Source organism: Capricornis sumatraensis, chromosome 17, assembly GCF_032405125.1.
Source record: "Capricornis sumatraensis isolate serow.1 chromosome 17, serow.2, whole genome shotgun sequence".
In the NCBI taxonomy this organism is placed as follows: domain Eukaryota; kingdom Metazoa; phylum Chordata; class Mammalia; order Artiodactyla; family Bovidae; genus Capricornis; species Capricornis sumatraensis.
The window spans coordinates 24,191,884-24,207,118 of record NC_091085.1 but is presented as its reverse complement, the minus strand read 5'-3'; the positions used below and the strand labels follow the sequence as shown (position 1 = coordinate 24,207,118).

At 42.3% G+C, this 15,235-nt stretch overlaps 1 protein-coding gene across 1 annotated transcript in view; it reads right to left on the bottom strand.

The window, feature by feature from the left end:
• Positions 1–3,279: 3,279 nt before the first annotated feature.
• RNF150 (ring finger protein 150) overlaps positions 3,280–15,235 on the bottom strand; it is a 271,800-nt gene continuing 259,844 nt past the window's right edge. The window contains exon 7 of the mRNA XM_068990255.1: positions 3,280–3,398. Coding sequence (XP_068846356.1) covers positions 3,280–3,398 — 119 coding nt within the window. The remainder of the gene's footprint in view (positions 3,399–15,235) is intronic.

The following is a 15,235-nucleotide window of genomic DNA, read 5'->3' as shown; positions in this document are numbered from 1 at the left end:
GGAGAAGCTCTAGCCCTGTGTTCTCCAAAGATGACCACGAGCCACGTGTGGCTGCTGAGGACTGGAGCATTAGCCAGTCCAAATGGACAGCTGAGTGACTGTCGAATGCACGCTGCCTTTAGTAGACTTAGTATGAAAAAGAATGCCAAGTATTTCATGAATACTTTTTATACTAATTACCGGGGAAACAGTAATGTTGGAACGAAGAAGTATATTATGGAAATTACTCTTACCTGCTTTCTTTCGCTTTTTAAAAATGTGGCCAGTAGAAAATTTGCAATTACATGTGGGACTTCTACTATATTTCTATTGGAGAGTGCTGGTCTAGACCCTACAGAAAAATGCACATCAAGTCTGCAGATGCTTCAAGAGGGTTCCCACACCCTTTGATACTTTCTATGAGCCACGGGGGGCCCAGGTCAGGATTTATTCTTTGGGGGGGATGATCTGTGTGGGAATGACTCTTTCCATTTTTTTTTTTTTTTGGACCTTTGATGGACGTGAGTCTGAGTGAACTCCAGGAGTTGGTGATGGACAGAGAGGCCTGGCATGCTGCGATTCATGGGGTCGCAAAGAGTCAGACACGACTGAGCGACTGAACTGAACTGAACTGATGCCAGTTAATTACTTTTTTTTTCCTTAAAATTACCAAAGTCATGGGAAAATTCTTCAGAAACACATCTTTGGTAAAGGAGAACCTTCTAGACTCAGGGAGCTTGCAGCAGAACCTTCCTAGGATCAGGTCCACAGACTCAGCTCTGCCACCTGGGCTTGTCATCACCTAGGCAGCATCTTTTAGGGGCTGCTGGGCTACGGCACATATAAGCAACCAATTCCTGATCTACCCAGTCACTGGCAGGAAGAGAGAACACCCACCAATCCTAAAGGCATTTTCTCTCTGGGCATGGGATCCAATTTATATAATTATCCTCTTCATTCCCTTTGACTTAATACCGAACTTTGTTTTGGACAAAGTGGACTGAAGGAGGGGTAGGTGGTACAGACCTTTGCTGATCTAGAAAAAGAAACACCTTGAGATGAAGAATTCCACACTGAGAATGAGGATTTGAAGGTGACCAGAGACTGCAGACTCTGTGACTAAGTGTGGTTTTTTAAAGCAAGGCAAAACAAAGCAACTCCTCCTTGGCCTTAGAACTTCCATTATTTAGACAGTCAGTCTCAGCCACACAGGCGTGCTGAGTCTCAAAAAGCTGTTATATGTTACATGTCAAGTAACTCTGCCTGCCCAAGGTAGAAAGTCTGCTGTGTGTCATCACTCACTGCTAAAAATGGGTCCCCCTGGCAAAATGCTCATTAGTGGTCCTAGGACCGGAAGGAGCCTTGGGCATCATCTTGTTAAACACCTTCTCTTTTCAGATGCTGAAGCCGCGGCCCAGCAAGCACGCGGCTCATCTCCGCCTCCTGACTCTGGATTCGCATTGCCTTTACCCTTCCCTGCTTGGACACCCTGTGTTCCATGGCAGGAAGTGCTGGACTCCTACAGAGATGTGACATTTCTGAAGGCGGTGACCATTTTCTCTGCCTTTGCTGCCTACTTAGAAAACATCAAATAGGGAATCGTTAAAAGCAGAGAAAAAAGAGCCTTCAGGGGTCTCCCCTGACATCTACACCGTGTTCCAGCAGGCAGCACAGGTTTACTGTTTTTGCATGAGGATGAGTGTGGCAAGGCAGAAGGGCCTCATCACATATGTAAAGAACTCAATGAGAGAAGCTTTCTTTCCCAGGTAACCCATGCCCAGCAGCATGGCCTTTCACAGATGTCGAGGTGATCCATATAATGGTCCAGAGAAACAATTTACACTGCCTTAGTCATCCGTGCATCTGGAGAGTCTCAAATGTATTACAAAATTGCCCACTGAAAAAATAGCACATCTCTGTCATAGTTACAAAAAAAGAATAAAAACATAAAGAGTTTAAAAACACCAGGTGGATTTTCAGAATTCATTCTGATACCTCGTTTCCTCTCCCTCGGACTTTGTCTCTCAGTCAGGAGAAACTTGATTTTAACAATTCCCACGCTGTACTTGTTAGATCGAGGGTTCCATTACACCCCACCTCCCACCTCCCACTTGGTATCTGGATGCACTCGGGGGAGCCCTGGGAAGCAGTTTCCCAAGGATTCACCTGAATCCTTCCTCGAGGTCTGGTGAGGTTGAACAGAAGTGTACTGGAATTAAGGTAAGACCTGGATGCTCTCACAGCCCCCACTGTGTTGGATCCAAAGATGCTTGGATCTTTTCTAAAGCTTCCATCTCCTGCAGGACCCACTCGTGGAGGTAACAGGAGATTGTCGTAGCCTTGGGGAAACCAACGCAACAGACAGTTCACTTTCAGGAAGAGTATGTGGTATCTGGTTTGAAAATTAGGCTTGTCGTCCCAGCAACGGACAAGCCCTACAGCCACACAGGATGGCGCTAATGCCCCGAGAGGGAAATTGTGATTTCAGCATTTCAGTTAAAGACTGCTAAGACCCAGAAGGATTGATGTGCCTCCCTAGAGCTTCCTTCTCAAGTCACATGGGCCCTTAACAGAGCTGGGCAAGTGGAAGCCAGAGTGTGTAGCTGAAAAGCACGAGCCGTGGCCTCCGCGGATTCAGAGCTCGGTGTTGGGCTCTCTGGCAGCTGGGAGTTTTAAGACCCACTTAAACGAATTTAGATTCTAAACAAAAGCTGGCCTTAGACTGTTTCAAGGTGCTGAGGCACTTCCCAAAGCCGTGCACACTTCATGCTGAGAGGTAAAGGCCGTTAATCTCAGAGATGGAATACAAACTGGTCAGAGCAGGAACTGATGCTTCTAAAACAGAACTCGGTACAAAAGCTGGAGTGAATCAAAGGAAACACAAAGGGGTGAACATAACGTAAACTACACATAGTCCTTAAAAAGAAACCTCCAAAGAAATCAACCACTTTCCCCAAACAGGAAAGCAAGACCCCGGGAAAAACTGAAATGAAACTAAGAAGCCCTAAGAGTGTCCTTTCAGTCTGTTTCAGGAACTTCTGAAGTGTGTGTCTACAAGGACATGGGAGAGAAAATCAGCTTTCAGCTTCCCAGGTGCCAAGGCCAGGGCCTGCTGCAGAGATGGAGAAACTGCCTCCTGATGAACGTGACTTTGGATATTGCTTTGCGGTACCATTCTTGAGTGGAGCGCCCTGGAGTTGCCAAGGTGTTCTGGAGATGTGAGTGCCGGGTCCAATCTTGGGGCACTCCTCCCTTCCTTCCCCTCGCGTCCTACCATCCCTTTTTTCTCTATTTGCCGTTTCACGATTTTACCTCTTCGCAGTCTTGGTCGGTGGAAAGTTCTACATCAGACAGTCCAACCTCCATCGCCATGATCAGTGAGATATCAGAATCACTGCTTATAGCTGGCTCCTGCTCACCTGAGGGGGAAACAAAGTTCATGGTGAACACCGAGCTACGTCGTCAGAGGCTTAATATGATTGCCTTTAATAAGAGTTCATTGATGCCGAAGTCTGGTGGTACAGTGGCTTGCATAGCTGCCTTCCATTTCACTGAAGCTCAAGAGAAGGTATCAGGAAAACTGCCTAGTTTGTAAAAAATAAATACATAAGAAAAGAGTCTAGCTATCTTCTCATGCTAAGGGCGTGTGTGGTAAGTCACATCAATTTGTGATCCCACAGACTGTAGCCCACGAGGCTCCTCTGTCCATGGGATTCTCCAGGCAAGGATACTGGTGTGGGTTGCCACGCCCTCCTCCGGGGGAGCTTCCTGACCCAGGGATCAAACCTGCATCTCTTATGATTCCTGCAGAGGCAGGTGGGTTCTTTACTGCCAGGGCCAACTGGGAAGCCCTTCTCACACTATGAAAAGATGTATCTTATAAGTATATATCTAAGGAGAAAAAATACACGGAATGTCTCTAAGTAGGGCAACGAATTCTATATGGAAAATAGTTGAACAATTCACAGATGAAATGACTGATAAATGTGTATAAAATTTTTAAGAATATTAAAAACATAAACAATAAGATCAAGGGTATATGTCACCCTGGGGAACTTCTCTGGTGGTCTAGTGGTTAAGACTTTGCACTTCCATTACAGGGGGCGCTGCTTGGATCCCTAGTCAGGGAACTAAGATCCTGCATGCTGCATGGTGGCCAGAATAAAAAAGTATTATGTCACGCTGGGAATATTTGTAAACAATTCACTGAGGGTTGTGTTCTTAATGTACAGAGAACTTTTAAATAAATAAGAAAAACTGAGAGTCCAACAGAAACAATGGGTAAACGTTACTGTTATACAATTCACAAAAGAATGCAATACAACTGACCAACACATTTCAGGTAAAAAGGAGCTACTCTTTTTTGTTCTGAAATCTTCACTCTTTAAAAAAGACTGTATTACACACATTGCGGGAGATATTTTGATCAACTGCATTCAGACCTGTGAAATTTTCACCCTGTAATTTCATTTCCACAGTATATTACAGAGAAATAATCAGAGATGCAAAAATATCTATTTAAGTATTATTTATAGCAGCAAAACATTGCAAGTAACAAAGCCTAGCAATAAAAAATATGTCAGTAAACTATGTTACTTCTAAAAGACAATCTTCTTGTTATAATTATTAAAGTGGTATTTCCAAAGAGTCTGTATTTACAGAAGAAAATGCTCCCAGTAAATGAAAACAGAAGTATTCAAAGCTTTATGTGCAGTGAAGTCAACAGAGAAAGTTAACTGGAAGTAAGAAAGCCAACAATACTAATAAGAGTTGTCTCAAATTTGGGGATTTATAATTATTTTCTTTAAAAAATTTAGCTTTACTCCTAAACAAGCTTCAATGAATATATATCATTATTCAGTCAACATATAATTGAGTCCCTACTATATGCTAAGAATTGTGCTAGCTGTAGGGATACAGGGGTGAAAATGAGGCAATTTCAGTCCTCAGGGAGCTTACTGTCCAGTAGGCAGGCAGACCACTGACTTGTCAATTACACCCCAACATGATAAGCTCTTTGTTGTAAGCTGTACCTGGTGTTATTGGAGGTAAGGGGGCTACGTAACCATTTGCGGAGTCTAACAAATCTTTCCACTGGCTGCCATGTCTAAACTGAGTCCTATAGGTTAACTTGTATTTCAGCCAGAAGAATGAGAAGGATGAATCTTTTAAGCACTAGCAACAGCAAGTACAGACGGTTGGAGTTGATAGACAGCTTTGTGCAGACATCAGACTGTATTTAAATATGACTGGGATGCAAAGGTAAGTTAGGGAGTATGAACAGGGGAGGCTGGGGAGCTCAGCTGCCTATAACTATAATAGAAAGCGTTAATTGGTCACTTGTGTCTGACTCTTTGTGACCCAATGGACTATAGCCCACCAGGCTCCTCTGTCCATGGGATTCTCCCAGGCAAGAATACTGGAGTGGGTTGCCATTCCCTCTCCAGGGGATCTTCCCCATCCAGGGATCAAACCCGGGTCTCCTGCATTGCAGGCAGATTCTTCACCATCAGAACCACCAGGGAAGCCTATAAGGCAGCTTTAAAACCAGAAGATCTTGTATGTTCCATTACCCTACAGAAGAAAGACGCAATTAAAGACCAACAAAATATCTAAGTACTAAAGAATGCAGATGGTTATAACACTTTTGCTTTCATAATCACTGATATTTCTTCATGTTGATGTACAGTTAAGAAAAAATAAATATGAGTTTCATGAAGGGCAGCGAATTTTCAAATGTTTACAAGGAGACAAACAGAGAACTGACAAAGAGTTATGGTCCTAAGAATCAGTTTTAGAGAAATAAAGTGTCTCACGGGGGTGTAGCCAACCTAAAGACTGAGATCTAAAATGCAGACCCAAAAGTGCATGAGGTTCACATTATTATAGACAGATGAATGGGTAGAATAAAACTTTGGAAGCAGATCTTGGGTAGAAGTATTTAGCTTTGTCAATGGTGGCATTCAACAAATATTCAGGGGACTTCCCTGGTGGTCCACTGGTTAACAATCTGCCTTGCAATGCAGGGGACACAGGTTTGAACCCTTGTTGGGGAACCAGGATCCGACACGCCAGGGAGCAACTCAGCCTGACCACTGCAATGAGAGAGTCCACGAGCTGCAACGAAAGGTCCCACGTGCCACAACTAAGACCTGACTCAGCCATACAAATAAGTAAACATAAAAAAACACACGCACACAAATATTCAATAGAATTATTCATGCAGAAAAAAGGTGAAATTGGATCCTTGCCTCACACCATATACATTCTAGGCTGGCTAAATATCTATTTCTACATCTGTTGACATATCTGTATCTACATACATCTGTATCTATGCCTATGCTCTGCTGTGCTTAGCCGCTCTGTTGTGTCCAACTCTTTGTGACCCCCTGGACTGTAGCCCGCCAGGTTCCTCTGTCCATGGGATTCTCCAGGCAAGAATACTGGAGTGGATTGCCATGCCCTCCTCCAGGGGATTTTCCTAGCCCAGGGATCTAACCTGTGTTTCCTGCATTGCAGGCGGATCCTTTACCAGCTGACCTACCAGAGAAGCCCGTCTATACCTGTACCTGTACCTACGGTCCGTCTTTATTTTGCGTGCATCTACTTCCTTCTCATTTATCCTCTTCTCCAGAGCTACCTGGTACCTTGCATCGCTGACCTTTGGGGAATTTTTTGATGCAAACTGGGGTGGTCCTCCTCTTCCTCACGTCTGCTTCAGTCAGTTCAGTTCAGTCGCTCAGTCGTGTCCGACTCTTTGTGACCCCATGAATCGCAGCACGCCAGGCCTCCCTGTCCATCACCAGCTCCCGGAGCTCACTCAGTCTCACGTCCATCGAATCCGTGATGCCATCCAGCCATCTCATCCTGGGTCGTCCCCTTCTCCTCCTGCCCCCAATCCCTCCCAGCATCAGAGTCTTTTCCAATGAGTCAACTCTTCGCGTGAGGTGGCCAAAGTACTGGAGCTTCAGCTTTAGCATCATTCCTTCCAAAGAAATCCCAGGGTTGATCTCCTTCAGAATGGAGTGGTTGGATCTCCTTGCAGTCCAAGGGACTCTCAAGAGTCTTCTCCAACACCACAGTTCAAACGCATTAATTCTTCGGTGCTCAGCCTTCTTCACAGTCCAACTCTCACATCCATACATGACCACAGGAAAAACCATAGCCTTGACTAGACGGACCTTAGTCGGCAAAGTAATGTCTCTGCTTTTCAATATACTATCTAGGTTGCTCATAACTTTCCTTCCAAGGAGTAGGCATCTTTTAATTTCATGGCTGCAGTCACCATCTGCAGTGATTCTGGAGCCCCAAAAAATAAAGTGTGACACTGTTTCTACTGTTTTCCCATCTGTTTCCCATGAAGTGATGGGACCAGATGCCGTGATCTTCGTTTTCTGAATGTTGAGCTTGAAGCCAACTTTTTCACTCTCCTCTTTCACTTTCATCAAGAGGCTTTTTAGTTCCTCTTCACTTTCTGTCATAAGGGTGGTGTCATCTGCATATCTGAGGTTATTGATATTTCTCCCGCCAATCTTGATTCCAGCTTGTGTTTCTTCCAGTCCAGCGTTTCTTATCATGTACTCTGCATATAAGTTAAATAAGCAGGGTGACAATATACAGCCTTGACATACTCCTTTTCCTATTTGGAACCAGTCTGTTGTTCCATGTCCAGTTCTAACTGTTGCTTCCTGACCTGCATACAGATTTCTCAGGAGGCAGGTCAGGTGGTCTGGTATTCCCATCCCTTTCAGAATTTTCCACAGTTTAGTGTGATCCACACAGCCAAAGGCTTTGGCATAGTCAATAAAGCAGAAATAGATGTTTTTCTGGAACTCTCTTGCTTTTTCCATGATCCAGTGGATGTTGGCAATTTGATCTCTGGTTCCTCTGCCTTTTCTAAAACCAACTTGAACATCTGGAAGTTCACGGTTCACATATTGCTGAAGTCTGGCTTGGAGAATTTTGAGCATTACTTTACTAGCATGTGAGATGAGTGCAATTGTGTGGTAGTTTGAGCATTCTTTGGCATTGCCTTTCTTTGGAACTGGAATGAAAACTGACCTTTTCCAGTCCTGTGGCCACTGCTGAGTTTTCCATATTTGCTGGCATATTGAGTGCAGCACTTTCACAGCATCATCTTTCAGGATTTGAAACAGCTCCACTGGAATTCCATCACCTCCAGTAGCTTTGTTCGTAGTGATGCTTTCTAAGGCCCACTTGACTTCACATTCCACGATGTCTGGCTCTAGAGGAGTGATCACATCATCATGATTATCTGGGTCATGAAGATCTTTTTTGTACAGTTCTTGTTTTCTCCGCGTGGTTATGTGCTCAGCACCACCTGGTGGAAGCTTTCACTCTGCAATCATAGTGAGCGGTGGGCAAGGGATGTGGGCAGGACACAATCTGCACAGCCAGAGACAGAGGATTGCTCTGATTTTTAGGTCCACTAGGTCACTAATGCTTTATTCATTTCTTCCCAGTTGCCCAAATTTTGCCAGGGTTTCTTCTTACATTTTCCCTGTCCATGTTGGAAAATCCCTTTGCTATCGCTTTTGTGGGGTTTTAGGAGTGCCTAGAAGTAATTTCATGTGTTCAATCCATACTTTTTACTCAGTGTTCTCCATAAACATCACTTTTACAATGATAAAATTATATGGGTTTCCTTAGTGGTTCAGACAGTAAAGACTCTGTCTGCAATGTGGGAGACCTGCGTTCAATCCCAGGGTTAGGAAGATCCCCTGGAGAAGGGAATGGTTGTCCACTCCAGCATTCTTGCCTGGAGAATTCCATGGACAGAGGAGCCTGGCAGGTTACAATCCAAGGGTCACAAAGAGTTGGACATGACTGGATAACTAACACTTAAAATTACATTTATGAGAGCTGGGATCCTATCTTACTTTAGGAGGCTGTAGTCTCAGCTCTAAGTAATTATACATGTTACTCTGTGTAAGTCACTTTCTCCTCTGGGGCTAAAGTTTTAAAATCTATAAAATGAGAGTTTGTACTAGGTGTTGCAGCTGTTGCAGTTTCCTTGTATATATGTTGATGAAAGTCTAGCACAGTGCCTCAGACATGGTGGGTGCTCAATAAATAATTATTTAATAAAATCACCAGTGATAAAGAGTTGTAAGTTTTTCTTTTGCCATAACTCTTCAACATGTTGTTTTCCACTGAAGTTTTCTCTTAACAAAGAAGAAAGCCTGCAATTATATATTTAGTACAAGTATGCACTAGATGGGAGAATTCATCTGAGGTACAAAGACAATGGGAATATTCTTATTCCTGGAGATAAAAAATGAGGGCTAAGGATATGGAAGCAATGTAAGTGTCCAAGATAGATGAAGGGATAAAGAAGATGTGGTGTGCATGTACAGTGGACTACTGCTCGGTCATAAGAAAGAACACACTATTGCCATATGCAGCAACATAGAGAGACTGGGAGGGTGTCATGCTAAGTGAAATAAGTCACATGGAAAAAGACAAACGCTGTATAATGACACTTATATGTGAAATCTAGAAAATACCACAAACTAGTAAATACAAGAGAAAAGAAGCAAACTCATAGATACAGAGAACAAACTATGGTTACCAGTGGGGTGAGGGGCAAGATAGGGCTGGGGGACTGGGAGGCAACAAACTAATGTAAGACAGGCTACAAGAATGTAGTACAATACAGAGAACATAGCCAATATTTTGTAATAACTGTAAATGGAGTGTAACCACTAAAAATTGTATAAAAATTAAAAAAAAATAAAATGAGGTCTATGTTGCAGAGATATATCCTCCCCCCTCCCACCGCTTCCCCTTTGGCATCTGCCTCCTCCTCCTCCTCCTTGTTCTTTTGGGCAATAGTCCATGAATCAATTCAATTCATAAGAAGCCAAATACTATAGCTCACAAGTAAACCACAAGTCAACCAAAGAGCTCATCACTGAGTGATTCTATGGCTTTCAATAGAGCAAGTACCAAAACAAAGCACAGATAAGAGCTGACTGGTACACAGATAGCTCACTGTACCTGCAGCTTCTCACCTTCACTCCTGTCTTCTCAGCCACCAGCCTCAGCAGATTTCATGGCTTCATTCTCACTATGGTGCTTTCTAAGTTGGAATGTGTGAATTGAAAGAAAAAAGGGCCGTGTGGACTGCTGTAACTATTGGCTGTTGAATTTATGATGCTATTTTGGAAACTGACTGTCCTGCATGGCTCTAGGCAAAGATAAATTCAAATCAATGAAAGGATTTGCCAAAAGATGGTTCAATTTTCATGATGGGACATTTCATCAACCACAGTATCTAATGATTTTTCATTCCAAAACTGTAAAAAATGATCTGAAGACATCTGAAATTATTCTTTAGTCTGTGCTATGTTCTTAATTGAACTTGATTTGTTCCATAATTTTTAAAAACAGAATTTTTTTCTTTAATCGAAAGAAGAAAGAAAATATTAGTCGCTCAGTCATGTCTGACTCTTTGTGACCCCATGGACTGTAGCCTGCCAGGCTCCTCTGTCCACGGGATTTCCCAGGCAAGAATACTGAAGTGAGTTGCCATTTCCTTCTCCAGGGGATCTTTTTGCCCAGGGAGCAAACCTGGGTCTCCTGAATTCCAGGCAGTTTCCTTACTATCTGAGCCACTAGGGAAGGCTCTCTTTAATCAAAGCAGATGTTTTGAGACCATAATAGTACAAATAAAAATGCTAACACTAAAACATTTAGAAAGTTCTCTGTAGGTGGAACTAATTGAGGAGTATAAAATAACTGTTAACAATAAAAATGTTCACTGAATTTTACCTTCTTTCTTGTGAAAGTTAATATAAAATGAATACAAAAATAGCACTGGTCTTTACTGATTTCTCACAACAACCCTTTGATGTGTGGCTATTATTATTTCTATTTCACAGATGAAAAAATATTTAGTCCATTTGACACAGTTGCCCAATACGACTAGACACTCTTCCTTTCTTCTCTTTGTTTCATTCATTTTAAGGACATTGAGAGAATTTAAACAGGGAGTAATATGACCTGCTTAATATTTTAAAAGATCACTCTTGCAGTTAAGTGAAGAATAGACTGGTAGGTCAAGGGTGGAGGTAATCCAGCAAAAACCACTGCAGCAAAACAGATGCAACATGGTGATGGTGTGTTATAACAGGAACAGAGGTAAGACGTTATATTAAAGTAATATTTTATTTTTTACTACTTTTTAATTTTTATACAACTTTAAAGGTTGTATAATTTCCATTATAGTTATTACAAAGTATTGGCTATATTCCCTGTGTTGTACAATGCATCCTTGAGCCAGTTTTATATCCAATAGTTTGTGTCTTTTAATTTCCCACCCCTAAACTACCTCTTACCCCATCCTCACTGGTACCCACTAGTTTGCTCTCTATATCTACGAGTCTGTTTCTTTTATGTTATATTCACTTCAGCACAGAGAAAGTATTTTGGTGGATTTAAAGATTGATCCCAAGTATCTAACACTCCATCTTGAATCTCTTTATCATAATGTTAAAAACCATCCGCTTAGATGGTGAGCAGAAAACACTGCTTTAAACAGAGCTGTTGTGACCTATTTTGTTGACTCATAACTACTACTTTCATATACTAGCACATTTAATTCTAAGTAAAATCCATCAGTAGGCTAACTGTGGTTAACCAAAAAATTCTTAGTGGCGGGATTTGTTTTTATTAATTCCATTTAGTCCATAAATTATTTATATGGACTTTGGTTTCTTTCTTTCTTCTTTAATACAAAGAATGTTACCTAAAGAGTTCAGTTCAGTTCAGTCATTCAGTCGTGTCCAGCTCTTTGTGACCCCATGAACCATAGCACGCCAGGCCTCCCTATCCATTACCAACTCCCGGAGTCCACCCAAATTCATGTCTATTGAGTCAGTGATGCCATCTAACCATCTCATCCTCTGTCATCCCCTTCTCCTCCTGCCTTCAAACTTTCCCAACATCAGGGTCTTTTCAAATGAGTCAGCTCTTCATATCAGGTGGCCAAAATATTGGGAGTTTCAGCTTCAACATCAGTCCTTCCAATGAACACCCAGGACTGATTTCCTTTAGGATGGACTGGCTGGATCTCCTTGCAGTCCAAGGGACTCTCAAGAGTCTTGTCCAACACCACAGTTCAAAACCATCAATTCTTCGGCGCTCAGCTTTCTTTATAGTCCAACTCTCACAGGTTTCCTTTTGTGAAACAGACACTGCAGCTGTAGTTTTGCTGTGGGTTTGCTGTAACTATCTCTATAGCAGTGGGCCTGGATGACATAACGCTCCTCTCAACCTGAGATGTGGCCTTGGGCAGGATAGGGTCTGTCTCACTTAACAGGCTTTGGCCCATCCATTGTCAACATTCCCATCCCTCCATAAACAGGAGGCACTTGGTACATGTTTGAAGCAGTGAAATTGAATTTCCTCTCTGGACATGGGGTGTCATAGGGTGATGAATAGGGTGTCAAGTTTTATGTTTTATTAACTAACAACCATAGAGTGCTTATTGACTACTTAGCATTAATATATGCCAGGGACTATCTATCTAAGTACTTTAGATTGTCCAATTGAATATTCACAATTAACCTGTGACAAAGGAAAAATTATTATTCCTATTTTCAAGTGTTAAAACTAAGGCTCAGAAAAGTAAAAAAACTTCCTGGGTTTACACGACAGTAAGAGGCTGATTCCGAATTCACACCGAGGCCTCTCTGACACCAGAGTTCATGAACGTGACTGCATCTATACTTCAGAGTTGAGAGTCTTACTCTGAGGATGTCCCAGGCAAGAGTGCTAGAGTGGGTAGCCATTTCCTTCTCTAGGGGATCTTCTTAACTCAGGAATTGAAGCCATGTCTCCTGCATTGGCAGGCGGATTCTTCACCACTGAGCCACCAGGGAAGGCCTAAGCACCAGGAGGAATGGCCAGAAGATGCTGACTTTCAGGGGAATCCACGTATCCACAGTTACATACATGCCTATATGGTTATGTGCATATACGCATTTTTCCTGGGAGAGGGTTGCTTTTACTAGATTCTCACAGAAACAATAAAAGTCTCAGAAGCATGCACCTAAGAGGTTTTGTGCCTAGTATAAGCTGTTCTTTTTTTTAGGCTGTGTCGCGCATCATGTGTGATCTTAGTTTCCTGACCAGGGATCGAACCTGTACTCGCTACAGTGGGAGTGCAGAGTGTTAATCTCTGGGCTGCCAGGCAAGTTACCAGGGTAAGTTGAGGAAAACACTGTTGTCTGTAACTAGGAATGGTTTGGCTTTTTATTTTTTTTTAAATGCATTTTTTGGTTTACATTTCACTAACTGTGTGTTTTATTAACTTGACGGGACACTTTTCATCTGAAATCTCTGCTTTCCTACTTGATTGTTTCTAAATGATGGTTATTCAAAGCTAGAGCAGAAAATAGCCATCCTAGAATGCGTTTGATATTTACTCCACTGCCTGAGCTATGAAAGGAGGCACAGAGCAGTAGTGGCTGGAATAAATCCTTCTCTGTTGGGAATTAACAAACAATGCCCTCATAATATGGTCTCTGCGTTGAGAGAAAATAAGGGGTTGACGAATATCAACCCCCAGGTATTCTGATTCTCCGGTAAGTCTGATGTTCACGTGTTCTGCACCACATAAAAGCTTACTTCCCCCCACCATGTACTTGAAAAATAAGTTTTCAAAGAAATTAGCATCCTTCTGGACATTGCTTTGGATGCTGAGGCCTTCCCAGGTGGCTCTGTGGTAAAGAATCTGCTTGCCAGTGCAGGAGACATGGGTTTGATCCCTGGGTCAGGAAGATCCCCTGGAGAAGGAAATGGCAACCCACTCCAGTATTCTTGCCTGGGAAATGCCATGGACAGAGGAGCCTGGCAGGCTACAGTTAACGGGGTCCCAAAAGAGCTGGACACGACTTAACAACTAAACAACAAACACTGCTTATATATATAGATTCCCTATTGTAATCTTAGTGGGAAAGTTGCTTCAATTCCAAATGCAGAGTATTTTCAGTAAGGAAATGTGTCTCTTTTACATGTATTCCTTGCTTTTTTCTCTTTTGCTTAATAAGAATTTTTGAGAAGATAAACTTCTGATTTGGCTTAAATTTTCTGTGTTATGAGTAGATTCTGCTGTGGGGATGGTGAATCTTTGGGGCACTTTCTTCAGAGGCTGTGCAACAATATTAACAAGAATTCCAGGCATTGCTCTAAGCAATTACACATTACGTATGTCATCCTCACAAAGATGGTCTGGAATAGACGAATGATTACCCCAGTGACTGCTTCACATTTTACAGGTGAAGTCAACTTGTATAAGGTCAAGAACAGAAAGAGGCAGAGATGGAATCCCAACCCAACAGCCAGTGGTGTCGACAGCTATGCTATTGTGCAATGGCAGTGGCATAGCTGCTAGATTTCTATTTGGCTGCAGTGGCTTAGTTGCTCAGTCATGTCTGACTCTTCACGACCCCATGGACTGTAGCCCACCAGGCTCCTCTGTCCATGGCATTTCCCAGGCAAGAATACTGGAGTGGGTTGCCATTCCCTTCTCTAGGGGATCTTCCGGACCCAGGGATCGAACTCGCGTCTCCTGCACTGGCAGGTGGGTTCTTTCCCACTGAGCCATCTGGGAAGTGATAGGTTATTCCTGAAGATGATACTTGGCCACCTTGGAGAACCAAACATTCCAGGCTTACAATATAAATTCACCCATTTTAGCCAAGTGACTCCTAAAAATTGTTCAGATATAACAGGGGAACTTTTGCCTTTTTAAATGTTTGCTCTATAATCATAAATGTAAACATGGTGAGCTCAAATCAGGAAAATTCTTTCTCACCTGGGGACATTTACAGCATTGTTTTTTATTTTGACTTAGTAAAGGAGAACTCCCTGAAGTTTGGATATCAAATTAGATCACAAGTTAGGATCTCACTCTTTGCTTTTATCTCTTTGTCACTGGTTTTCTTTCCCTGTGACACTTCACCTAGCAGAGGAAGATTTTCTCCAATTGCTCAAATTCCTTTTGATTTCATTAAAAATTCATTCATTGAGTAATTGCTTACTGAGTGCCAAGAGAAGGCCTAAGGTGATTTTTGCATTAGTTGTACATTAGTTTTTACAGGAGAGAAAGCAAAATCTAGTGAACATTTATGCTGTTAATAGCTATTTTACAATTCCTAATTAGTACTACCTACAGGAAACCTTCAGCATGAAGCATAATATCTGGTATACGGAATGCTCTTGGTAGTTG